The sequence below is a fragment of the Cynocephalus volans genome, chromosome X (assembly GCF_027409185.1).
Source record: "Cynocephalus volans isolate mCynVol1 chromosome X, mCynVol1.pri, whole genome shotgun sequence".
Taxonomy (NCBI): Eukaryota; Metazoa; Chordata; class Mammalia; order Dermoptera; family Cynocephalidae; genus Cynocephalus; species Cynocephalus volans.
In genome coordinates this window covers 173,500,532-173,525,288 of record NC_084478.1, presented here as the reverse complement: position 1 = coordinate 173,525,288, position 24,757 = coordinate 173,500,532, and the positions used below count along the sequence as shown (strand labels likewise).

At 46.9% G+C, this 24,757-nt stretch overlaps 1 protein-coding gene across 1 annotated transcript; it reads right to left on the bottom strand.

Moving 5' to 3' along the window:
- Positions 1-4,727: 4,727 nt before the first annotated feature.
- On the bottom strand, positions 4,728-24,104 carry GABRE (gamma-aminobutyric acid type A receptor subunit epsilon). The gene is made up of 9 exons (XM_063085117.1): positions 24,049-24,104; positions 19,836-20,056; positions 19,332-19,399; positions 12,228-12,448; positions 11,402-11,484; positions 9,944-10,081; positions 5,712-5,864; positions 5,366-5,565; positions 4,728-5,102 (listed from the first exon to the last, which is right to left on the bottom strand). Exons 1-9 carry the CDS (start codon positions 24,102-24,104, stop codon positions 4,728-4,730), a joined length of 1,515 nt encoding a protein of 504 aa, XP_062941187.1.
- Positions 24,105-24,757: the final 653 nt, after the last annotated feature.

Genomic DNA, 24,757 nt, shown 5'->3' with positions numbered 1-24,757 from the left:
GGATTTGGACTGTCACAGTGTGCCAGATACTATCTGTGCTCTATATGCCACACAAGATGGGTTGGTCCTTGTCAGCCATGTGTCCATTTTTGAAGAGGCCCAATGTAGTCAATTTGCCCCAAATTTGCTTACTGGTTTCCTTTAAGGATTGAGCCTCTTCAGAACTGGATGGGGCAATAATTCACTTTAACTGCAGTAAACATAACTTCTGGATATGGGTTTGCTTTTCTTTCCTGGAAGGTCTCAGCCAGCACCACTATTCAAGAGTTTTCCATCCACTGAGAGAGGATTTTATTTAATATTGGATTGGACCCAGAGATTCACTTTCTAGCTAAAGAAGTGCAAAATTGGACATATGACCTTGGATTCTACTACCTACTGCAATACCCAGAAAGTGCCAGCCAGATAGATTATAAAATGGTGTGCTGAGGTGAAGTGCCGGCTTAGAGACAATACTTTGAGAGGAAGGAGTGCCACCTACCAGGAATAATTATGTACCTTAATCAATGACCATATACAAAATATACAGGTTTGGAACTAAGGAGCAGAAGTAGGAGTTGCTTTGCTTTTCATCACTCTTGGTGACCCACTTAGAGGATTTGTGCTTCCTATTCTTAACAATTTTGGGTCCTGCAGGTTTATACCTCTTGGTTCCCAGATTCTAAGTGCCTTTACCAGGAGACAACACAAAGAGTCCCATCACATTTTTATTCATGGCTGCTGCCTGGTCACATTTGACACCCTCCAAAAAAGAAAAAAAGAAAGAAAGTCACCATCCTGACAGAGGTAATTGACGCTAATCATTAGGAGGAGATCAGGCCACTGCTGTACAATGGGGGCAGGTAAGAAATTTAGCATCCAAATAACCCACTTAGGTATCTCTTGGAAGTGACAAACAAGTCCACTAGCCATAGCTTGAGAAGGGCATGGTATCCAGAGGCTCAGACCCTTCAAGGATGTAGGTTTCAGTCAGTCCATAAAATAAGCTCCCTAAGGTCAGAAAAGATCCTAACTGAGGGTTAGAGGAAATCTGGAATGAATAGTACAGGATAGATAGGATGAGGATTAGTTAAGACTCCAAGACCAGCTTCGATGGCAGGTGTGTAGTGTGTTTCACTAGTGTTCTTGTGAATCTTCCTCAGAAAAAGAAGCTCAACATAACCATGTGAGGATTGCTGTAGAATTTATTTACATGAAACAAATGAGCCTGAGCAAGGTGAGGGATGAACCATAGTGGATGCTGTGGTGCACTGCCAAGACCTTCCACCACTGTGCCCTCTTCAGCACAGCTCTCATTTCTCCAGCTGCTGAGATTGTTGGAGGATAAGAGCACTCAACTGAATCCCTCTCAGACATGCCCAAGTTCATTTCCCTTCCAAGTTCAAGCTCATATCCAGTGGGGTTGTGGGGTGAGTAATAAGGGCCGAACCCCCTTGCCCTGATTTGTGACAATTCAAAAGGACCATCCACTCCCATGTGTTCATCTGAGGCCGTTACTGTGATGCATTGCGGCTCAATTTCTCCCCTTGACCTTGCGCCCTGCATTGCCCACAAAGGCGCTGATCCTGAGAGCACTTCCCAGCCGATCCCCTGCACTCTGATCTTGGTCTCAGAGACTGCTTCCTAGAAAAACTGACCTGTGACAATGTGTTTTGCTGCATATATTTTTGCTTTTGTTTTTGTTATTATTATTTCTTAATATAGATACATTTTTATATCTTTTCCTTTATAGTTTCTGGTATTTTATGACATACTTGGAAGGTCCTTTCCCATCCCAAGAATATAAACATATTCATCCATATTCTTATAGTATACCTTTATGGCTTCCTTAAAGTTTTTAAATCTTTGATTCATCTGTGATTTGGATATGAAAAGAGGTAAGAATCCAGCATTATTTTTTTTTTTTTTTCAAATGCTTATCTGGTTCTCCCTATACTGTTTATTTTTCTAAATTTCTTTTCCCAAAACTAAGGTGTAATATGTTTTTCCAGTTCTGGTTTTCAATACTTAACTCATTTTTCTTCCATTGTGTTTAAGAACTGAAATGCTTAAATTATGAATTTTTTCTGTAAGTGCAGTGTTGGCTGCATCCCACTGATTTTAATATGTAGTGTTCTTCATTAATTTTACTTTTTAGATATTATACACCCAATTACAGTTTCAATTTATTTTTAAAGAACTGTTTATGTGAGCTTTTTAAAATTTACAAATGGTAGGAATTTTGTTTGGGGAGATTTATTGTAGTGTGATTAAGGAATCTGGTTTGCACTATTTCTATGTTTCAAAATACATTTAAATATGAGTGCCCACAAATTTGCATGTCTACTTTGCTCAAGAGCCAGGCTACCTTCATTTTTTTTTCCTGCATCTTTCTAATGTAATTAAAAGTGAGAAACCATTTTTCTCGTTCTAAAATTGTTATTTGTAATTTGCTGTGTTAGGACATCAGAAAAGGCATGTGGGTTTCTTACAAGGGAAGCGAGCATTATTCTAAGGACTTTATGGCCAAAATGTTGGCTGTACAGACACATTTTGTCTCCTCTGTTTTTTGTAATTATTTCTGAGTTCCTTTAGAGTTGCAAGTTCCCCCAACTCCCTGGGCCCTCCCGGGGAACTGGGGAGGCTGCCAGGATATCAGGAACAACACTTCCCCACATACTTTGAGAATTTTCTTTTGAAAGGTGAATCGACCACGGTCTTCAAGCTTGCTTCAAGCCCAAGCCAGGGTATTTCTGGGGTCTGGTCCCACTTTACTATTTACTGGTATATGGGACAGCAGACAAATCTCTCCTTTTCTCTGGCCTCAGCATCTCCATCTCTACATGGTGGGAAGGGGGAGTGTTCTGAGCCCAGTTGTCTCCAGGAAGCTTCTAACTCTGATGAGGTAGGGCTAGAGTACTGAGCAAAGCAAAAGGAACATGGAGGGAGCAAAGGCATAGATGCAAGGGAGGGAATCTGTAAAGGGTCCCCACACCCATGTGCCCTCTTTTGTTCATTCCCTGCTAATGAGAGAAGGGTATCTGGTGCATGCCTGGCAGGCTTGGGAGTCAGTCATGGATGGAAGAGGGGAACCGGGGAAGGTTTGAGTCATGGATTTAAGATTTAAAACCTGAACTGAGACCAAACTTGAACGCCAGGAAAACCAGCCACACCTTGAATGCTTTGCTGATGTTTTTATTCGGATATTTCCCCTTTTCAGATGATGGTGATAAAAAGCAGATGGATTCCCCACCCTACCCACCCCCAATAAGATACAGACACAGATTTCATTCAGCATATACAAGCATTGGGGCGTGTCCAAATTCATCTCACTGGGTTACCAGAGCCAGGAGAGATTTGACCTTGGGGGCAGTCTGAGCACCTCAGGCCCAGGAATTGAGCAAGCCAATGCTGAGAGAGACTGCCGTTCTGGGCCCTGCCACTGGGGTGCCAGCAGAGGTGATAGAATCGAATCACGGTGAGTGGAACTGCCTAGCCCTGTCGTGTGGTCTACAAGGTGACAGTGGGCTCCTGGGTAGCTTCCAGTGAGATCCACAGTCCCATAGAAATCTGTGCCTCGGGGTACCCATCTGCACTACGGGGATAATAATCCTGCCCTGAAGATGTCCCAGGGCTATGATGAGGCTTCAAATAGAAATAATTTGTCAAAAGTGCTCTGTCAAAGGTAAAGTTCTATACAAATTTAAGGGAATTCAATTGATTGATTGTGATTGTGAGAGTGCCCCAGGGATAACAGTGGACTGGCTCATGGGTCCAGGGGCAAAGCAAGTGGTAGAACTCCTATGCTGTGCCTTAGGTGGGCACCAATCAATGGCAGGTAATGCCTGCTGCAAAGCAGAGTTTCCTTAGTTTCTTAGCCCCAGGAAGTCACCAAGGCCTAGCACCTGGGTCAGGGCTGGGAAAGTCACTGGGGAAGTTACAGAAAGAGTCACAGGGTTCAAGGAGGAGGAAGAAGGTGGCATACAAAGCAGGGGGTAATTACTATCATCACACACAAAAATAGATACCCACTGGATGAAGGGCATTGAATTAGTAGTGCGGATGAAAGATGGAAGCAGGGCGGGGAGACGGAGATGTCACAGCAGCAGAGGGATAGATACTATTCCAAGTCAATTCACTTGTTGGCTGTCCTCCTCCTAAAGGGATAATGGCAGTGTTTATCTGCAGGGGAAGGGAGGGAGGGCAGGGAGATAGAACCAAGAATATAATAATCTGACCGAAGGATGGGGGTCTCCTCCCTGTTATGCTGCTGCCCAGCATCTTAAGGAAGTGTCAGAAACAGGCAAGCAGCTGGTCTGTGCACTTTGAGGCTGGGGCCAGAGCTGGGCCCGTAGCACCACAAAGGCAATAATGGATTTCCGGAGAAAGGCAGTGATTGTCAGCACTGTTGGGGAACAGCTATTCCGCTGGTACATGGGCACAGCTTTAGGGACCTGATCACTGAGAGCCTATGACTTTTAAAACTGAGCATCATGAATGCCCCTTGAAGAATAGAAAGGTGGGCCATTTTACTTGAAATGGGCTGCCCAGGAGATTCAGTGGATGGCCCAGGTAGGGGAGAGGGCCAGCAAAGACCAGTTCTCTGGGGGCTTGTGTGTGGGGAATGGGGAAAGAGAGACACTCTCTGGTCACTCCTGCTGCTGCTACTTTCCCACAACTCCCTTGGCAGGGGGCTTGGGCCCTCCTGGGGAACTGGGGAGGCTGCCCCACAGGGTGCCAGCTGGCACCTACAAGTTAAGGCAAACAAGCCAGTAGAGCACATTGAACAAGAAGAAGGCCACTGGGAAAACAACCTGCGAGTAGTCATCCAGGCGGTAGATGTGGATGCGGAGGCGGCCCTGCTGCCAGGTGCTACCCTTGCAATCGGGGACCATGCAAAAGTACTTCTTGCACCACTCACAGCAGGTCAGCTTGGAGAAGAGGCTGCGGGGACCCTGGGGGCTACCTGGGCTGGGGGACCGCTGGGCTGAGCAAGACAGGCGCTCCTCTCCATCACTTCCCTCAGAGGTGACAATCTCGCACACAAAACCTTCCTGCTGCTGGGAGGCACGGGCGCGGGCACGTGCACGGATACGGGCATGGGCACGGCTACCAAGAGGAGGCTGAAATGGACAAGGGAAGAAGTGGGCGAAAGTCAAGGGAAGATGAGCAAAGCCTAAGTGCTGTCTCAGGATGTTCTGGAAACACTGTCCTTGGCACACCATTTCTTGGTCCCCCAGGATTCCCACCATTACATCAGGAAGTTGATTCAACTACTCCCACAGCCCCCATCACGTGGCGAGCTGGATACCCATGTGCCATAACCCTGGTGCCATAACCCTGGTGCCCTCGCTGGCATGCCTCCACTCCCATACCCAGGTCATACATGGCGAAGTTTCGGAGAAGCATGGGCTTTCGTCTGGTTGTAGGTCAGGAAGTTGAGCACAGCAAATTCCAGCAGAGCGCAGAAGCAGAAGACGAAGCAGATGGCGATATAGAAATCCAAGGCTGTGATATAGGAGACACGTGGGAAATTCTTACGAGAAAAGGTGCCCAGTGTGGTCATGGTGAGTACAGAGGTGATCCCTAAAAAAGCACAGGAATAGAGGTGGGCTCAGCTCCTGACCCATATATTAAACTACTCAAACGACCCCATGAGAAGGTAATTCTTTGCCCTGGTCAAGCTAACGCACAGCTGTGAGCTCATACTTATGCCCACCTTACCCTCTTACCTAGAGAGGTCCTGGCTGAAGCAGACTCCTTCTTGATCCAAAAGGAAACCCAGGAGAGCATCGTGGTCACAGAAGAAGGGACATAGTTTTGAAAGGCAACATAGCCAAACCGCCTGCTCACATTGAAGAAAAGCGTCATGACCATGAAGTCCCCTGGAACACATAAAAACACCACTTCATTACAGCACTGATGTGAGTCTTTCCCAAGCAGGACATGCACAGTTAGAGATTTGTTCAGCTCACGGGATTCCTTACCACAGTCCTAAGATAGAGGCACATTGTTCCAATGCAACACACATAGGACCAGAGGAAGCCCAGCAAAGAGACTTACGGCTAGACCCATGGCCAACTAAGAGCTAAGCCAAGGCTACAATTTTAATCATTTCTTTCTCAGTTCACTGTCCCACTCCCAATACTGTCTTTCCAGGGTGGTAGGAGAGTCAAATGAAAGTGAAAAACATCGGTTAGACCTCTGGATATCAGGACCACACACCTGATGTACAGACGGCTGACTGAGGCCTTCACACTCACTGAAAGGCCAAGTGCAGTCTGCAGAACAGCAGCCTTCCACCTGCACTGCTGGCTCTCTCAACGAACTCAGAAGGAGCCAAAGGGGCCCAGGCTGTGGTGGCGGAAGCACAGAATGCTTTCAGCTTCCTTTCTGCATGTTCATATGCTGTTGAAATGCCTTAATTGGAGTTGCTCCATTGAGGGACAAAAGCCATCACTCGCCTGCCCCTAAATTGTTCATGGTCCCTGCTCTACATGAGCTGCAATATCAAATCTACACTCTGTAATCTGATGCTAAAGGCCCACCATGACCTGGGTCCAAGTGAACACACACACACACACACACACACACACACACACACACACACACACACACACACACACACACACACACACCACACACACCACACACACACACACCACACACACACCCCTCTTACCCTAAGTTAATCCCATCTGCTCTCAGATTCTCTGAGTTAGCCTGCATATTTATACGAATATTCAAATCCTGGACCCTCTGTTTTATTACCCTAAACCAAACTGGGTGTTTCAGGAAAATAGAATTAGCTGAAAGTGAAAATTTCAGTCAGCCCTCTAGATGTCAGGTCTGCAGAGTACACATCTACAAGGCGGACTGAGGTCTTCACATTCATTTGGACTCTGTGTCCCTGGTCTTGGCTCTTACCCTAAACAGCAATGGCTCCTACAGGACCTGATGTCAACCTATATCTCCCTTCATGCTGCCTTATGCTCTGACACACCCACCCCAAACATTATGCCGCTATCATGACTCCATGGCTTGTTTGGGCTTTTCTCTGAGCCTAGAACATCACTTTTCAGTATCAACATCACTTTGGATTTGTAACAGCTCCAATCCTGACTCCTTAGTGAAGCTAAGCTCTGAATTCCTATCTCAGTGATGCTGTAGAATTCACTGGCCTTGAATTAGGTGGGCTTTTAAATCCCTTCGAGGCAGGGCTCATGTGGGCTTAGCCCCTGCCCATCCGAGCCCAGCACAGCCTGGAACCCAGGAGACTCTCAGCAACTCTTGCTGCTGCCAGGCAACAGCTTTGTAAAGCAGACCAGAACACTAACTTATCCATGTGTCTTCCTAGTTTGGAAAGTAGATCACCTGCCCAGCAGGTCTGGGTGGGCTAGAGCTGAATGAAAAGAGCAGCCTTTCCTACTCACCTTGGTAGAACTGATACTCAAGGAGAAAAACTTCTCAGATTCTTCTGGAAAAAGGCAAGGAAGTGGCCTGGATTTAGTGGGAAACCTGTGTCCAGAGTAGTAGCTTTGAGGATAAAACTCCTCCAGAGCTGCTGTAGGGAATACTCTCACAATTGCCTACTGGCCAGAATATATTGATCAATTTTCTCATTTTTTTGCCCCAAGGTCTTGAATGCAATTTAATATACCTCTAATTAGTTACAACTACCCATCCCACCCCTGCAAAACTGCTGAGTATATATATTCTTTTTGCATGCAGATTTATTATTTTATTGGATTTTTCTATTTTAATTTTCTTTTTTCAGGCCAAAGAACTTTTTTTGCTTGTCAGGAGATGGGAATTGGTCTTTGAAGGCCAAGAGAAGGATAATAACACATGCTTTCTTCTTCCTGAGGATTGGAGAAGCATGGGTAATGGAAGAAAGATATCCATGGCTATGAAGCCAAAGCAAAACAAACAGACAAAAAATACTAAAGATGCTTTCTGCTCTTATTCTTATGTGTTTTGGCCAGACCACGGTTGGTCACTGCACTGTCAGAGGGACACAGTTTAAAAAATTGTATCCAGAGGACTGGGACTAGAAAGATGAGTAGACCCAAAGCTTTGAAGAACAAGGGAAAGAAAAGGAATTAGGGCTGTATAGACCATAACAAAATATGATCTAGGGCTGGAATGATAATACTGGTCCTTTAATCTTGACCCCATGGAAGAGTGACTGGACTTAATGTAAGCCAGACAGTTCTAGGGAAAAAGAACTAGGTCCAATGGGTGGACGTTCCAGAGACTCCAATTTCAGATGAACAGGCAGTTTTCTGATGGACAAAGCTGTCTAGAGAAGGGAGAAACTCCTTTGCAAGAGAGTGAACTCCTCATCACTGGTAAAATTCAAGCAGGGGCTCAACAGCCATCAGTGAAGGGGCAGTTCACTCACTGGGGCAGGGCTGGACTCTTTGGGAATCTCCTAAAGCAGATTCTCTGGTTCGAGGGCAGAGTAGCAGGCTACCACTGCATTCTGAACCTTAGGAGATGAGTACATAAGTCTGTTCCAGACGGAGAGAACTGCCAACTGGAAGAGTTTGAGACCAGTCCCAAAGATAATTCTGACACTGGAGAAACCATGACTCAAGTAGAAGAGAAAGAAGACCTCCTCCTTTCTCCCTAAGAACCTCATCTTTCCCAAGGAGATTTGGTGCTTACCTATTGTCATTGCTTCGGTGATGATGTTGGCTCTGGGGCTTTGTAGTCACTAGGGCACCATTTTGAAACAATGCGTAACCATCTACTAAACGGAACCACTAGTGACTTGAAAGCCCCTGGGCCTTGTCTCCTCTGCCACTTTTGATAATGGATCCTCACCTATCTAAGGAAACTAAGGTGCAGAAAGCCAAGAAGCAGGCCCGTGGTTAGCTGGCAGAAGAGCAAGGATCCCAAGCCAAAGGCAGTATAACTGCTTCCCCAGAGCTCCCAAGAAAAAGGAAAGTGCTGGAAAGCAGCCCTCTGCCCCTGCCTAGTACAGTGCAGGCAAAGCTCTAGTCAGATGACCATGAGCTGTCCATCAGCCAGTGACCAACTCAACAAATGAAGCAAAAGCAGATTTTATGCCTAGCCACATGGAAGTAAAGCAAGATGCCTCCCATGACAAATGGCTTCTTGGGTGACTGGCTCCATCCACATTCTGGAAACGATGAAGGCAGTGCCTCCACTGCCCTGAACTTGGTCAGTACGTGTGAAGAGGGTTTCCAGGGCTGCTCTTGGAGCTACCCTGGGGAGGTCCCTTGGCTCCTCATTCAGATCACCTAGGAACACAAGCAAAGATGCTCACACCCAATCAAGAGCTGAAGTTTAAGAGACCCAGGACCCTCCCCTTTAGTCCATGTTAGGGGCAAGGTCAGAAAACCAGTGGTCACCATGTCTACGTTGAATCAATTGTGAAGTCTTTGACAGAAATCTGTGCTTTACAGAGCTGCTCCTTTAAGATAAATGTTGATGTAGCAACCATTGTAGCTGCTGTAACCTCCTCCAGACTATGCCAGACCTCATCTAGTTGATATTAGAACTTGCCTCCAATTCCCATTAGAATGGACCTTGCTTCCCATTCAACCAACATGGATTTATTATAGGCATGAAGAATTCACAGGAGTTCCATTTCTCAAAGTCATCCAAGTAGGTCAGTGTTGTAACAACGACCTTGAAATTGAAGGGTCTGCATGACAAAACTAGTTGCCAATTCTGACAGCAACAAAACTTTATCTACTTACCTAACCTCTCGGGGACTTGGCAAAGCACTTACTTCTTCGCAGACGAGACTGAGACATAGTTACAAAGTCTCAGTTTCCTCTGCAAACAGTTGTAAGTGCTTAGCATTTACAATACAGGAGCCATGTCCTACAACATTTTCATACAAATAGCATTTGCAAGGATGGCCACCTCCAGTCATCCCTACTACCTTTCCTGGGCCTCTGCCTAGCCCTGACTCCCAAAACACACTTACCAGCTGGTGTTGAGACGATTTCAGTTTTGTTGCTCACTCCTGTAAAATCAAACTGGAATAGCTTCCAGGAGTTCTTCTCATTGATTTCAAGCTTAAAATTTTCCCACTTGTAGATCATCTCACTCTCAGTATAGGAAACTGGAAAGCAACATGGAAAGGAGGGTCACATGAGACTGGGAAGCCCAGCTGAGGTCTCCACCAGCATGGAGTCAGCCTGAGTAATGCCTTGAAGTCCTTACTCTGGCCTTACCAGCTATGGAACCTTGCCTCTCTTACCTCAACGTTGAAGTCCATTCCATAAGAGTGTTTACTGAGCATTCCTCAGTACCAGGCCCTGGGCTAGAAATACAAAGATGAGCAAGGCATAGACCCTGTCCTCAAGCATTCACATTTTATTGAGTAAGACAGCAAGTATACAGCTGTGATTTTTGGAATTTCTCTGAAAAACTTCTGCTGTGGAATACAAAGTAGGGAAAGATAATTTGGGGACACACTCAGAAAAGACTTAAATATAAAGCAGGTAACATTCCCATTAAGTCTTGAAAGTCAAATAAATATTCTCCATATGGATGAGACTGAGGGGTGAGGGACAGCACAGAAAGGTGAAATGCCTGGTGTATTGTGGAAATGCCAAAAGTTCGGGATGGCTAGCTCATGGAAGATAAGGCATGCAGGAATGGGTAGCAGGGGCCAGTGTATGAAGGGCCTTGAGGGTCATTCTAAGCAATGTGGAATTGATCCATAAGTGTTAAGGAAGAATTTGAAACTAAGAATGACACTTCAGATGACACTTCAGTTAGGTCACTGTGGTCCTCATGTGAGGATAGCATGTTGGCAAGGAGACCAGTTAAGGGAGGCCGGTGCAATAATCCAGGCACTATAAAATGAATGAGGACAGGAGTCACAGCTGTGACAGTCAGAATGTAGAGACATTGACAAGATCAACAGAGATTTTAGAGGGAACACCAACAGGATGTGCTGACTAATTAGATGTAGGAGGTGAGGGAAAGGAAAGCATCAAAGTTCTTGGCTTCGGCAACTGGGTGGGTGATGGTGCTCTTCAATGAGATAGATGGGAACACAGAAGCAACACATTTGTTTTGGGGGTAGAGGTTGGAAGGAGACAATGAATTTAGTTCTGGACATCAAAGCAAAGATGTTGCAAAAGTCTAAGTGGAAGATGACAAAGAGGAGCAGACATACTTCAGATACACTTTAGAGGCAGGTGACTGACTTGAAGTGGGTGGAAGGGAGAGGGAGGAACCCAACATGAGGCCCATACTGAACGACACAGTATTGTTGGCAGGAAAGGAGATGAGGATGGAGGACGGAGGTTCTGCAAAGCCTTGGCACCATCTTAGGAGAAAAGCATAGACAGAGAAATGTAAAGGACCAGGATGAGTAAAAGAAGACGCCCAGCATGTTTCTGGGGCCCCAGAAACCTCAGAAGGTACTCACAGCTAGAGAAAGACAGAGGGCAAGAGTGAGAATCCATTGGAAATTTGAGCATGTGGAGTGAACATCCAGCATCAATGGTCATCCTGGAGGGGAGAAAGGAGCCTCATCAGGTTGGTTCTGAGCACTTAGGTATCCACTCAACTTTGGTTCGGAGACCACCACAACGAATAGCAACAGCAGAATTTATGACAAAAAGCTCCAAAGAGAGACCAAAAGAAGAGCAAGAATAGCTTGGAAGTATCTGGCTACTCTGAGTTCCATCATCAGAAAAGTGTTGGACCAACTTAGATGGGCTTTTGCTTCTTGCCCAGCCCAGCCTGCAGCACCTACCAACATTCTCCCACTCTCCACCACATCCATCCCCCCACCCCCACACCACCAACACACAACCCTCCCCTGCCAGGAATTCAAGTATCCAGCCTGGTCTTAGCTATCTTTCCAACCGCTGTGTTACTGCTCCACCTGGACAATTCCACCACCGTGGACGTGTCTTTACATCCAGTGCCCACTTGGGATGGAATTGTCCAGGCAATGCAGTCATACTGGTACATCCTAGTTGAGGGAGCTCTGGACTAGAAGCTAAGTAACTGGATACCAGTCCCAGCTCTGCCACATAATTGGTGTGTGGCTTTAAGCAATATCTTTCTATTCTGAGGCCTCAGTGTCTGCATCTATATATGAGGGGGTTGAGCTCACAGTCTAGGAAAGCTGGATAGACCCTTAGAAGTATCATTCAGGATGAGATCTCTGCCCGTGAGTCTTTGGCTAAAATTCTCAGAAGGGGAGGGAGAGTTCTAGGCGGTGAGACTGCAGAGGCTTGACATACCTAATGGTGTACAACACCTTGCCGTCTTTGTGGATGCGGACCATCTGGTTGGGCATGGTGATCTCATGCTCTTGGGTCTTCTTAGAATTCCTAAAAAAGGTGTCCGGGATCCACAACTGGCTCACCACATTGCCATTCAGAACAAGGGTCTCAAAGGTGTCATTGTAACGGAGGCGTTCATCATACCAGGTCTGGTAGAAGATGATGTCAATGGTGTATTCCTGGTGGGAAGGATAAAAAAGCACACACTTGAGGCTGAGCAAACAAAGGACATTCACACATAAACATATTGTTTGGCACTGCCTAATCTGGAATCTTAAAGGCAATGTGATGAAACACATGGAGCACTGGATAAGAAACAAGAGTAGGAGGAGGTCCCTCCTCTCTGCTCAGAGATTCTTCCAATGTTAGGACTAGAAGGGACCCAGAGGTTACCACGCCTAATGATCCCAGCCAAGAAGTCAGTCATGCCCTGCGTGGTTACCATGAGCAAGGGGAGCTGAGTTCCCACATCATGCAGCGGTTAACACCATTCTCATACAGCTCAGAGCAATAGAAAGTTTTGCCTTAAATGCAGCTCCCTACGGCTTTCTCTTATCAATTCCCTTTCTGGTCTCTGGAAGCACACAGAGCAAGTCTAATTCCTGTTCCAAAGGAGAGATCTCCAGAAATGGTATTTCACTGAACCTAAGATTCCCTTTTTCCACATTTCTGAAATCAAGATGCATCTTAAATTGTTACATATCTTTAGTGTAGCATTTCTCCCTTTTTCTTGACAAACTGATTTCCATTGGTTGTGCATCATAAATCAGAGGCAACTATGTGAGTCAAGGAAAGGCACTTGAAGATTGCAGTCATGTTCTCCTGAGTCTTCTCTAGGGCAGACATTCATAACAAGAAACTTTCATCAACCCAAGCATTTGTTTTACCAATAGATCTGCAAGGACTGCAGATCAACTGACAGTCTACTTCTAGGTCACTCTTTTCTCCAAAGTGTGATACCATTCTCAAGCTTCCAAATGTCCACAGACATTCCTTAGAACTTACTACTCACTTTGTGATGTATTTATTCTACAAGATCAACCACACATCTTGGAATGATTCCACCATTTGGAAAGAAAGTGTTGCCTGATAGAGTGGCAAATGCGACTGTGGCCCATGTGGATCTTACCACCATAGAACAAAGTGATAAACACAACTGGATAAAACTGAGATCCAGAGCACCCTTCTGGTCACATAATAGTCAAGGCTACTGGATGAATGCAATCAATGCAAGGATACAAATAGTTGCTGGGGATTTTGAAGGTCAAAGTCAAAACAACAATGGGATAGGGGAAATTTGGTGATCTTTAAAGGTTGATAGCTCTGATGTTCTAGATTCTGAGGATTCCCATCAGCACATGCTTAAGGGCATAAGACTTGTGTCACTGCAACTATCCAGTATTTTTTCCATGTTTTCTTATAAATAAGAGTAAGAGAACTTTTCACTTAGGCAAGATGACAAAGGACTTGATCATTAAAATGACTTATCTGTATACTACGGCCACAACTGGAAACATGAACATGTAACTGTGTCAAAGTAAAAAGACTAGAAAATAGCCAGTAGACACTGACTGACACTTCGGAAAACTGAATGTTCCCTAAGAATGGTTCCAAAGGAATGTGGAAAGGAGACCTGTTAGACTCTAGTGGTTATTAGTCTGTTTTTTCCTACAGAGATGTTAACATTTATAATCAAAATCTTAAATAAATGTTCATGTGACCTTGGCTGAAACATGCAGCTTTACCTGTCACCTTCTTTGTTAAATGGGGGGCTAGAAATGATTTGTAAATGCCCCCCCCAAAATGCCCTGTGGCCAGAGCTGGCACTGGGACCCTTCCTCTCCCAGTGGGCAAAGGCCCCATGACATTCTATGATGGGCCTCTCAAGCAAATTGACTCTGGAGTCCACTTAGGTTTGCACAGAGGAAAGCAGCATGCATTTGGCTATAGAAGTTTTCTTTTTCTGGGTATTCCCAAAAGAAGGTAACACTCCCAAACAGGTAACAGTCTGGGAAGATACATTTCATCTAGAAACAGGTGATGGTGGCTTAATTGTATGGGCTGGGCTCATCACCTTATCACTCCCGTGTAGGATGGTGGTGCTACTTCAGCCAAGTCAACACTCTCTCAGCCCCCATGTTTCCACAGCAAATCAAAGATCCTAGCTCAAAATCACTTAAAAAGTTTATAAGTACACACACCTTTGACTGTCTATAGCAGTTTCCCCTTTCAGCTTTTATTTGGGGAGCACAGATGTTAATTAACCTCAATCCTTCATTCTCCAGAAATATATTAAAAAATGAAGTGCTTTGAGTCACAAGAGAAATGTCTATTTAGATTCCTGTTTTTTAAACAAAGAGAACCCTTTTTTCTTTGCTTTGTTTTTCCTTTCAAACAGGTGCCCATAACCTCTAAATGTGTGTGTGCATATGCATAGATATATTCACAATTATTTGGTCTCCAGAAATTGACTATGTCATAAACTGTCTGTTAAACATCAAGAAGGCTGTTTAATAGGAAGAAGCACAAGGAGCTAGAAATTTGCACCACTAGCATTGAAGGGAGAAAAAACAGACTGCAGTGGAACTGTAAGCGGCTTGAACAGCAGGGACCAGGACGAGGCCAAGGCAGAACTCTGAGGACTAGCTCAACCTCCCTTATTTTAGAGGGAGGGAAACTGAGGCTCAGAGAGAAAGAGGGCTGTTCAAAATTATACAAATAGTCAATGACAGCACGCTGGCTCTGCCACTCAGAGCACCAGCACCATGGCCTTGCCTTGCAACAGCCTTCAGTTACATCAACCATCCCTTTGGGCACCAACGTCTAATTTTCCTCTGCAGAATTCCTAGGTCTTTCCCCTGAGTTATCCTGCATCACACAATGAGTACCAAGCCAAAACCTACAACACTGAAGGCCAGCAGAGCCCTCAGGGAAGAGATTAAGAAAATCTCTGCTTTTCGTTGCTGCCCAGAACAAAAGGTGGTGGAAGCAGCTGCCAATTGCCAGGGAAAGGGAGACTGAGAAAGTTTCCTGGAGTAGGCCAGAGAAAGACAGAAAAGAGCTGGTAGAGCCTGGCTACCATTCATATGGGAGGCCCTGACCCACCCCCACCCCGCCTCACCTGACTTCACGAATGGCCTTCAAAGTGTTTCCACGGTCCCCAGTGGCTGGCAGTTCCAACTTAGCCAGCTGAGTCTCCTTCATTCCCAGGCCATGCCAACTGCTTGGTAGCCAGAGGGAAGCCTTCCCCTCCACACCTGTGCTGTGCTCATGCTCTATGTTATAGTGTTTCAAATGAGCGTTTAATTTCTATTTGACAAGATACCAATTGCAAGTTCATTACACATCAACTGATAACTAACATTTCAAGTTTTTCCCAGTTTGACAAAGGAGATTGCGATGTACATCTCTTTTAGCACAGCTCAAACTCTAGAAATTTGGTGTTTAGGAACTGGCTCAATTAGAATCGCCTGAGATAATTACCACAGCAAGAAACAACATTAGCAACCACTGATGCTACAACAGGCAGTCGTTCCCAGACTGGCTATTGCCTTTTAAGCTCAGACTGGGTCTTTCAAAAGTTAAGCCAGGAGGTTGGTAGAAACATTTGATTAAAATCCACATGGCATGGACTCATGTTTCCCTCCCTGAGGACAAGGCCTGCACTCTATACAACATGTGATTGACCAAAGGGTGTTGAAACTCCCCTCAAATAATTACGTGGACTGTGTAACAAATGTTGGGACTCACAACGTTGCTGAGAGGCTGTTACCTCAAATGTAAAATGGGGATCCTCATGCTGCCACACAGGCTGTCATGAGGACCCGGGGAGACAAGTATACTCTGAGCACTGGCGAGCTCTGTGGCCGTGTGGCAGAGACGTGCATCCTCTCCTCACCAAGTGCATCAGGGGAATGTAGGCTGCACAAAAACAGGGACCTCCCACCTCTTTGAAGAACTATTTGGAATGATGTAGAAGTGAGACTACTCAGAGGAATTCAATACCACATAAGGGTTTGGAATATTCAAAAGGCACTAGCCCAGGCTAAAGCACCACCTTACTGGCCAAAGAAAATCAAGTTGTTGGCTCCTTTCTGGACCAGTTCTGTGTTTTATGCCAGGTTTGGTGACTGATGAATCATTAGACTGGTATCCTTCAGGCTTGTCAAGTATCAGCACTTCCCGGCACCTCTGGTGCTGGCAGTATTAAAAGTCAAGGAGCAAGGAGAAATAGGGCATTCAGCTACTGTGATTGGGGCTACTGCTGCCACAGGGCTGTCACAGATGATAGAGACTGGTTTCCCAAAATTATATCTTACACAAATAGCAAGGAGATTATACTCACAAATTTTCCACTATTCTTCAGTTTTCAGGATGCTCTATTTCATCCAGAAAACAGAGCAAAGCAACTTAGGGCCATCTGCCCCATTCATCAATGTGTGTGTTCTCCCCAGTCAGCCTAAGGAAATTTTGCCACCTGGAGGTGAACAGGTTAGGGAGAAAGGAACAAACCAGCCTGCTGGAATTTAGACTGGTTACTTCCAAAACAGCTTGGCAATGCCTTAATATCAATTCAAAGGAGCAGAGAAATAGACCAAAAGAGCAGAAAAATAGATGTGCAAGGTTCTGGGAGCCATCAGGTTACTGTGGACTGAAAACTTCATTCAGCTTTGGGCATACTAAAAGGAAGGTAGAGACTGCTGCAGGAGGCTCTCTACCCCACTAGAAAACAATCCTGTACTGCCTTTCCCACCCCTACACCAATTACCTGAAAGGCCCATTTCCTATTAAATATAAACAATGGCCACAATGGTGGGACCACAAGATTTCAACTTATGGCTCTTGCTCAGAATCTAGTGTTTCTTGGTTTATAAGCAATTTTAACAAAACTGATTGCTGGTTTTACACCCATTTAGAAAAGGTAAATTACAAGGTAAAAAGAAGACTAATTCTTGTAGTGGTAAGCACATTGATAGCAGTAAAAAGTCAATCTCCCATCAAGGGAAGAGACAAAACAAACAAACAAACAAAAAACCCAATTTTAAAATGTAGACAGAAACTCAAAAATATCTGTCTGTTCTCATGTTCTGTTATTTCCTGTTAGTTCCCAGCATTCCATTCTAGGAGTTACAGGCCTTCCCTTGCTCTAACAGGAGAACATCATGGCCATGTGTGGTAGGTAGACTCTGAGACAGTTCCCAATGATTTCACTTTCTGGTGTTCATGCCCTTGTGTAATTCCCTTCACTTGACTGTGGGCTAGACCTGATGACTTGCTTCTAATGAACAGAATATTGCAGAAGCAATGGGATGGCACTCCCAAGATTAGATTACAAAACTTTTGTGGCTCCCATCTGGAGCACATTCTCTCACACTCTTACTCATTCTGAGGGAAGCCAGCTGCCATATTGTGAGCCACCCGGTGGAGAAGCCCACATGCAAGAACTGAGGGAGGCCTCCAGACCACCGCTGGAGAGGAACTGAATCCTGCTAACCATGTCAGTGGTGTTGGAACTAGATACTCCTTCAACTGTGCCTTCAGATGAGAGCCCAGCCCCCAACAGACACCTTGATTGTAACCTTGTGAGAGACCTTGAAACAGAGAACCCAGCTAAGCCATGCCTGGATTCGTGACTCACACAAGCTATAAGGTAATGACTATCTGTTGTTTTAAGGCACTATGTTTTGGGAGTAATTTGTTACATAGTAATGCACAAGTACACTGTGTTTGAGACACAGTGTACTTATGCATTGCTATGAACCAATAGCCAAACAAAGCATCACAGGGGGGAACCTCACTCTTTCACTCAGCATATTTGTAAACATCTTGATCTTCCATGAATGCTTACTTACCTTTGAGTGTCTATTTGCAAGGCCCATCTCAGAGTCAAGGCTCTGAACTCCCCCAATCACATGGCTCTTGTAGGGTATCAGTGAGCATGCTAGATCTGTGTCTACCCTGGACCAAGCCAAGTCTATGACTGCAGTGGAGTTGGTTACCACAGCCTTCCTCATTGTCAGGCTCTGCAGATGCAAGTGACTACTGTGGAGCATCTTCTGTAATTCGTTTGCTCAGTTAACATGTACTGAGTCTTGGCATCAAGGAGCCCATAGTGGAGAGAGCAAGGCAGACATAGAGCAAGTAATTACAGTGAAATGAGGTAGGAAAGATCACGTAAACAACTGTGATGTATGCTAGAAAGATGTGTGTGCCAAAGAGGAGTGTGGTGCGAGTAAGAAGGGAACAACTGATAGCTGTGGAGGTCAGGGAAGCTGCCATGGAGAAGATGTCACCTGAGCTGTACCCTGAAGAAGGCTGCTTTTGACCAGTAGGAAAGTGGAGCAATGGCATCCCCATCAAGAGACTGCTCAAACAATCTCAAGAGGTACAAGGCAGTCTGGGAACTTCCATACTCTAGTGTGACTAGAGCACAAGGGGGTGAAAAGGAATACAACCATGGAGGGCCTGGACTGCTAGAGTGTGGGGTGGAACCACATGCTGGAAGCAGGGGCAGGACCGCAGGAGGTGCATCACTCGGGAGGCTGACTTACTAGTGGATTGGGATAGGAGGAGACCTTTGCATATTCCAGGTGGGAGATGATGAAAGCTAACTGGGGACAGAGCTGACATAGTATGATTCCAGTAAAAAAGGAGAGAAGGCACTGGGGCAAGATTAGAGAAACAGTCTTAGAGCAAGAGCTGGTAACTATAGACTTAAGTCCATATAAATAATTATCAGAAGAAAAGAGCCATTCCATTGCAGTGTGTAGAGATGCTTTATTATTTTTATTTGAATGAAAGACTGGAAGATACAGTCATGGTTCTGAACATCCTCTTCAGGCAGCAAGGGACTTACCTTTTCCAGCCTCGTTCTCAAGTCAGTGACGGTTAAAATATCTCCCTCCTTCCAAAAACAACAACAACAACAACAAGAAGAAAAAATAAAACCCCCTCTTGGAGTCATTACAGAAACACAGAGCAGAAAGCACAAGTGTGTGGAAGGCCCTATATGTAGGCCAGCTCCTGGGCTAGGGAACACTGTACTGAAAGCTTAGTACTCACCATGTCCAGGATAGAGAGCGGGCCAAGGCTGTTGACAGAGATCTCAACAGTGACCACAGTGGGCTTCTCTGTAAGGAAAGCAGAAGCAGCAGAGGGTAAGTGTCAAATAGGAGCATGGGATAGGGGAGGGTCAGAGGGCAGAAAAGGGGAGACAGGTGAGGGTTGAACTATGTATTTTCACCATCCAGTCCTATTTCTTTATTGGTTCTGTAATGGCAAGACCCAGCTCATGGACTGTTAAGAGCTGGACATACACCTCGAAGATCAACCATCCAGTCTAGTCATCTGATTTTACAGTTGGAAAAACTGAGGGTAAGAGTAGGGAAAAGTCTTGACCAAGGTTAGTGGCATTGCCGAGAGTAGAGTTAATGTCTGTTACCTGAAAGGTCAGCAGCAGATGTTCCTGTCCACGTGCATGGCACCCTCACCTACATCCCAGGGTCATTCTCCACTCCTATGTCCTCCCTACCCTCCAGGAGGGGAGAAGTTTGTTCTGTTACTCACCACCAATGCCGGGGCGCAGTTTGTGGTCATAGTTACTGAGGATAGTGTTCAGGATGCGAGAGGCTTCTGGCAGTTTGCCAACTGGGCGCCCGGTCCCAGTAGCAGTGGGCTTTGTTTCTTCAGAGAGGAGCTTCCTTCCAAGGGGCTGTGGCTCAGGGCCATAGAAGACATCATTACGGGCAGTGGCTTCCTTCTTTGATGCAGACTGAGGTCCCTCAACCCTAGAACACGCAAACAAAAAAGAAAGTTCTGCCTTCCACCCTGTACGGCCCCAGCTTATGCCTCTTGCAACGATGCTTAATTAAATAGTGACTGGTAACTGTAAATTATGAGACAGAAACAGATTATACTCGTTAATTTCTTTTAAATCTTGCTGCTCTTTGAGGACTTGCTACACTATTCCTCTTTTATAATAATTCTTCACTTAGAAAAAAAAAATCAATAATAAAAATAAGACCTAGACTTTAAAAGGATTTTCAATGCAAAATGAAATGAGAGGGCATTTGTGTGTGAGTTCTGGCCTATCAGCCACTGTTACTAGCCTTGGCCTCCAGTCCGCCTGACCAGCACCACCTGGGAGCAGTGGACAGGCAGAGGGCCAGGGCTACCGAGGAACGCTTGCAAAAGCCAGAGCAGCCTCTCCCAGAAGGACTAGAACATTGTGGGGATATTCTGCAGTTTTGTAATACTCGTCGCACTGAGGGCAGTGGCCAGGACTGGAGGGAAGAAGGCTAAAGGGCAGCTCTTCGTGAATATTTAAGCACTGAGGAAAGGCAGGAGTCCTTCACCCAGAGACTGTCATCCAGGAAACGGATGGCCAACAGGAGCCCATCTTGAGTGTCACAGCCATTCACCACAGCCAATAATAATAATAATAGCAGTAGTAATAAAATTAAATTAAGCAAAAATTTAAAAAGCCATCTGGCAATGTATGAAACACAGCAATGGTGTTAGAAGTCAGAGTAGTACTACTTTTGCTGGGAGGCAGTGACGAAGGGGGCACCAGGGGGCTTCTGAGGCTGTGCTCATGTTCTAGTCCTGGATCTGGCTTTGTTTACACCATTGTGCTCACTTTCTGACACCTCATCAGCTGTACACTTATGATTTAAGCACTTTTCTGTATATATGTTCTAATTCAATAAAAAATATTTTTGAAATAAAAATGCCCTGACTGTTAATACAGGGATCTGATTGGATCCTGATTTTTAAAAGCAAACTATATATATATATATATAAAGTTGTGACACAACAGAAGAGTTCTGAACACTGACTGGATAGTTGAGGCATGAATAAATTGCTGTTAAATTTTGGGTGTAATAATGGTATTTACTTATGTTTTTAAATTCCTTAATGATTACAAATACATACTAAAATAATTACATATAAAATAATATGATATCTGAGATTTACTTCAAAACAATCTAAGCCAGAAAAGGAGGATGAGTGGGATACAGATCAGTCTACCATTCCCTCTACTTTTATATGACTTTGAAACAATTTTATAATTAAAAGCGTTTTAAAAAGTCATCAGCCCAAATTAATCTGTGATGCTGGAAGGCAGGAGAGTGGTTTCCTTTGAAGAGGAGAGTGTACTGGGAGGGGCATTTGGCGAGGTGTGGGGGAGGGCTGGAAAGGCTGTATTTCCTGGTCTAGGTGCTGGTTACGTAGGTACGTTTACTCTGTGAAAATCCCCTATGCTGTTTGCTCGTGGTTTCTGTGCTTTTATATTTGTATGTCACACTTTTCTTTTAATGATTTAAAAAAAAACCAACTATCAGGTAACTTGATTCCTAAAATAAGGAGTAAACAGGGCAGGAGACATGGGCATGACTCCTGTATTGCAGACCAAGGGAATGCCAACTTGGGCAGCAAAATGCATTTTTCTGCAGTAGTTTAAGCTCTTAGAATTGCTTAACGGGCATGCAGATGTGCCAAGTCTATGCCATTTCTCATGTCTAAAGTGGCTAATTTCCATTCTGGGCTAGGGAAGAAGTGGGCTTGGAAAAAGCAGTTTCTGCTTTCAATTGCCACATCCAGAAGGCCTCCTCTTTCCCTGAGGCTTTTCGAGTCTCATGGGTGCCTGGAGGCTAATCTTCCAGTCCTCTGGGAGGAAGGAAAATGGGGGGCCTGAAACCCTGCAAAATGAGTGATGTGGCTGGGAACATGGCACAATCAAAACTGTAAGCCAGTGGTAGACTGCACTGCCAGACAGGACCACTCAAAAGCCTGCAGCAGCCCCTCCCATATCTGAAACCCTCAACAACAACCCCCCCTCCCCCAACAGGTTTAAAAGAGGCAAATAAACACAAAAGCACTGGGACCACCACCTAAGCCCTCCTGCCCCTAGACTAGGTCTGCAATGAAGATGACATCAGAGGGTCTTGAGTTTGCTTTAATCACACAATCAGCTTTTGCCAGTTAAAACAAACCAACCAACAAAACAAATAAACAACCTCATCCCGGGATCCTTGGGGTTAAGAAGCTGCTGACAATGCATACCTTTCCCCAGCCAGCCATTAAGCTCACTTTCAGGGCTAGGAAGAACAAAAACTTGTAAAACACCTATACAGTGGACTAGTGGGATTTTCCACAGGGGCTTTTCAGGCACCCACATCCTTCCAGATGTGATGATTCAGGATAGAGTGAATCTCTGCACCACCTCCCACCCCCAGCAGCCTGGTGGGGGTTTGGGAATATGAGAAGGGATGCTGTAATATTTTTTCCAAATCAGCTCTCTTGCTTGCTTTAGAGATGGAGAAACTGAGGCACAGATGGAGGAAAGGCTGTGCCCAAAGTCCACAACTGATTTGAGGCTAAGTATGGACCAGAGCAAGGTTTTCTGGTTCACTGTGACCCAGCACACCCCACTGTCACCTCCTCAGCTCTTTCCTGACATCACAGGTTGCCATGTTGACAGTATCTGAACATCAGTTACCTCAGCAGCCCTCCCTTCTGGCTGGAAGGATAGCTTCCATATTCATAGCCCTTCTTCCCTGCTGTTTTCCTCTCTGATTCCCGTCCCTTCTTCCAACCCCCCGCCCCCCGCCCCCCGCAGGTCCCAGCCAGTCACCATGTCTGTTCTCTCAACTAGTACAAATCCCATGTGAGGGATGTGGATGACGAGAAATTCCTAGCACGCATTCAGAAACATTTGCCAAGCCCCTGCTGAGCCCCCCCCTCCCCCAGGGCACCAGCAGGGAGCCACACAGCCCCTCCCCTGAGGAGCCATCCCCTCTCCCCAAAACAGATCAACCAGACTCAAGCGCAGTGCCATGGAGACTTCGAGAAAGCTCCACAGATCAGGCAGCTTTAGAAACTTGTGACAGCTGGAAACCGTCTCAAAAAAATGAAGCAGTCATCTCTTCCACCCTAACAAGCCAGAAATCCAGGGTCCAATCTTTCTAGCAAAGTCCCAGGACAAGGAGAGGGTAGGAGGGAAGCTGGCTGCTCAACGGAAACCTGAAAAGGGGAGGGGGATTGAAATCCAGGCCCCAAACCACAGACCTCAGAGGAGAACAACATTCCTGGCCTCTGACTCCAGTCGGCCCAAGACCCAGCGGGGCGTCTGCGGATGAGGAAGGGGGGGAGGGGGGCGGCGGGGAGCGGCGGGGGGACCCGGGGCGGGATCCCTTACACTAAACCAGGGCTCGTGCCTGGGACTGGCACCAAGAGGAGCGGCGGGACGGGAAGCAGGTAAAGTCAGAGTTGCCTGGCACAGGGACTGGTACTCAGTAGGCGCTGCGAAAAAACTGTGAGCAACACAGGACACACGAAGCAACGCTCAAACGTGTTCGGCGCGGCTATGTCCCCAGCCCTGCCCCCGTCCCCAGTAGCGTGAGCCTCTACTGGCCGGTCACCCCGGGGCTGCTCCCCTCTTCCTGCGCAAGACCCCGGGAGGGAGGGGAACGCTCGCCCTCCCACCGCCGCAGTGCTTTGGAGAGCAGGGGTCCGTGGACGCGAGTGGCCAGGGGACAGGCGTCCCGCCTTCCTCCCCGGGCTCCCCCTCAGAGGCCCGGGGCGCCCCCCCTAGAGGGAGCAGAGGCTAATCGCGCGTCGAAAGGACTCGGGACCCGGCTGGCCCACGCGAGGGCCCTGGGCGATGCGGCCGCGGGGCTCGAGGCACGCGGGGTCGCAGAGGGTCCTGGGAACGGCCCGCTGCCGAGGAGAGGGAGCTGAGCGCGCAGGACGCTTGGGTCCCGGGAGGGAGACTCACCTCGACTGGATGATCACGAATATGCCCAGGAGGAGCACAAGAACTTTGGGCAACATCGCGGCGCAGAGCGGCGCGACCACCTGTGCGGAGGTGGCGGCGCACGGTGTGGCCGGCGAGCGCGGTGCCGCGGCTTTTGCAGGCTCCAACTTTCGCTCCGCCCCTCGCCGCGCCCCGCCGCGCGCTGCCCGCCCTGGGCCCTCCCCCTGCCCCGATGGAAATCTCCGACGACGTGATCGCGGCTGCGGCGGCCAGCGGGGGCAGGCTCGGGCGGGCGGGAGGAGGAGGAGGGAGCCTTGTCGCCCGGGCCCCCCGCCGCCACCACTGCGGCGTTGCCAGACAGCCGGGGGCGGGGGGAGGGAGGAGGCGGCGAGCCGGCCGCGCGCGGTCCCCGGGCGGGGGAAACCTGTGGTCCGCGGCTGCTGCCGCGAGGCCTGGCTGAGGCAAGAGGGGGAGCTGGGGGAGCTTTTGCCTCCGCTGCGACCCCCTTCAGGCCGCTGGCGCGCCGCGGGGTCGAGAGGTCGAACTGTGCTCTCCAGCCCTCGGCCTCCCCACCACCTGTTGCACGCCACCACTTCCCCCTGTCACCTGGCCTCCCCTAGCTACCTCTCTGATTTTCTCTGTTCTTACTCCACACCCTCCAGTCTTTCGGAACACATCTCTTGACATCTGAAGGAAGCTAGGTAACTCGGCACCTTCCTAGGCACAGGAA

Excerpts from the sequence above, each read along its gene's own strand:
- GABRE (XM_063085117.1), bottom strand. The coding sequence starts at position 24,104 with ATGTTGCCCAAAGTTCTTGTGCTCCTCCTGGGCATATTCGTGATCATC. Across the intron at positions 5,865-9,943 it reads AATCGTCTCAACACCAGCTG|GGGACTTCATGGTCATGACG; the intron begins GTAAGTGTGTTT and ends TATGTGTTCCAG. Across the intron at positions 5,566-5,711 it reads TTCAGCCAGGACCTCTCTAG|GGATCACCTCTGTACTCACC; the intron begins GTAAGAGGGTAA and ends GTGCTTTTTTAG.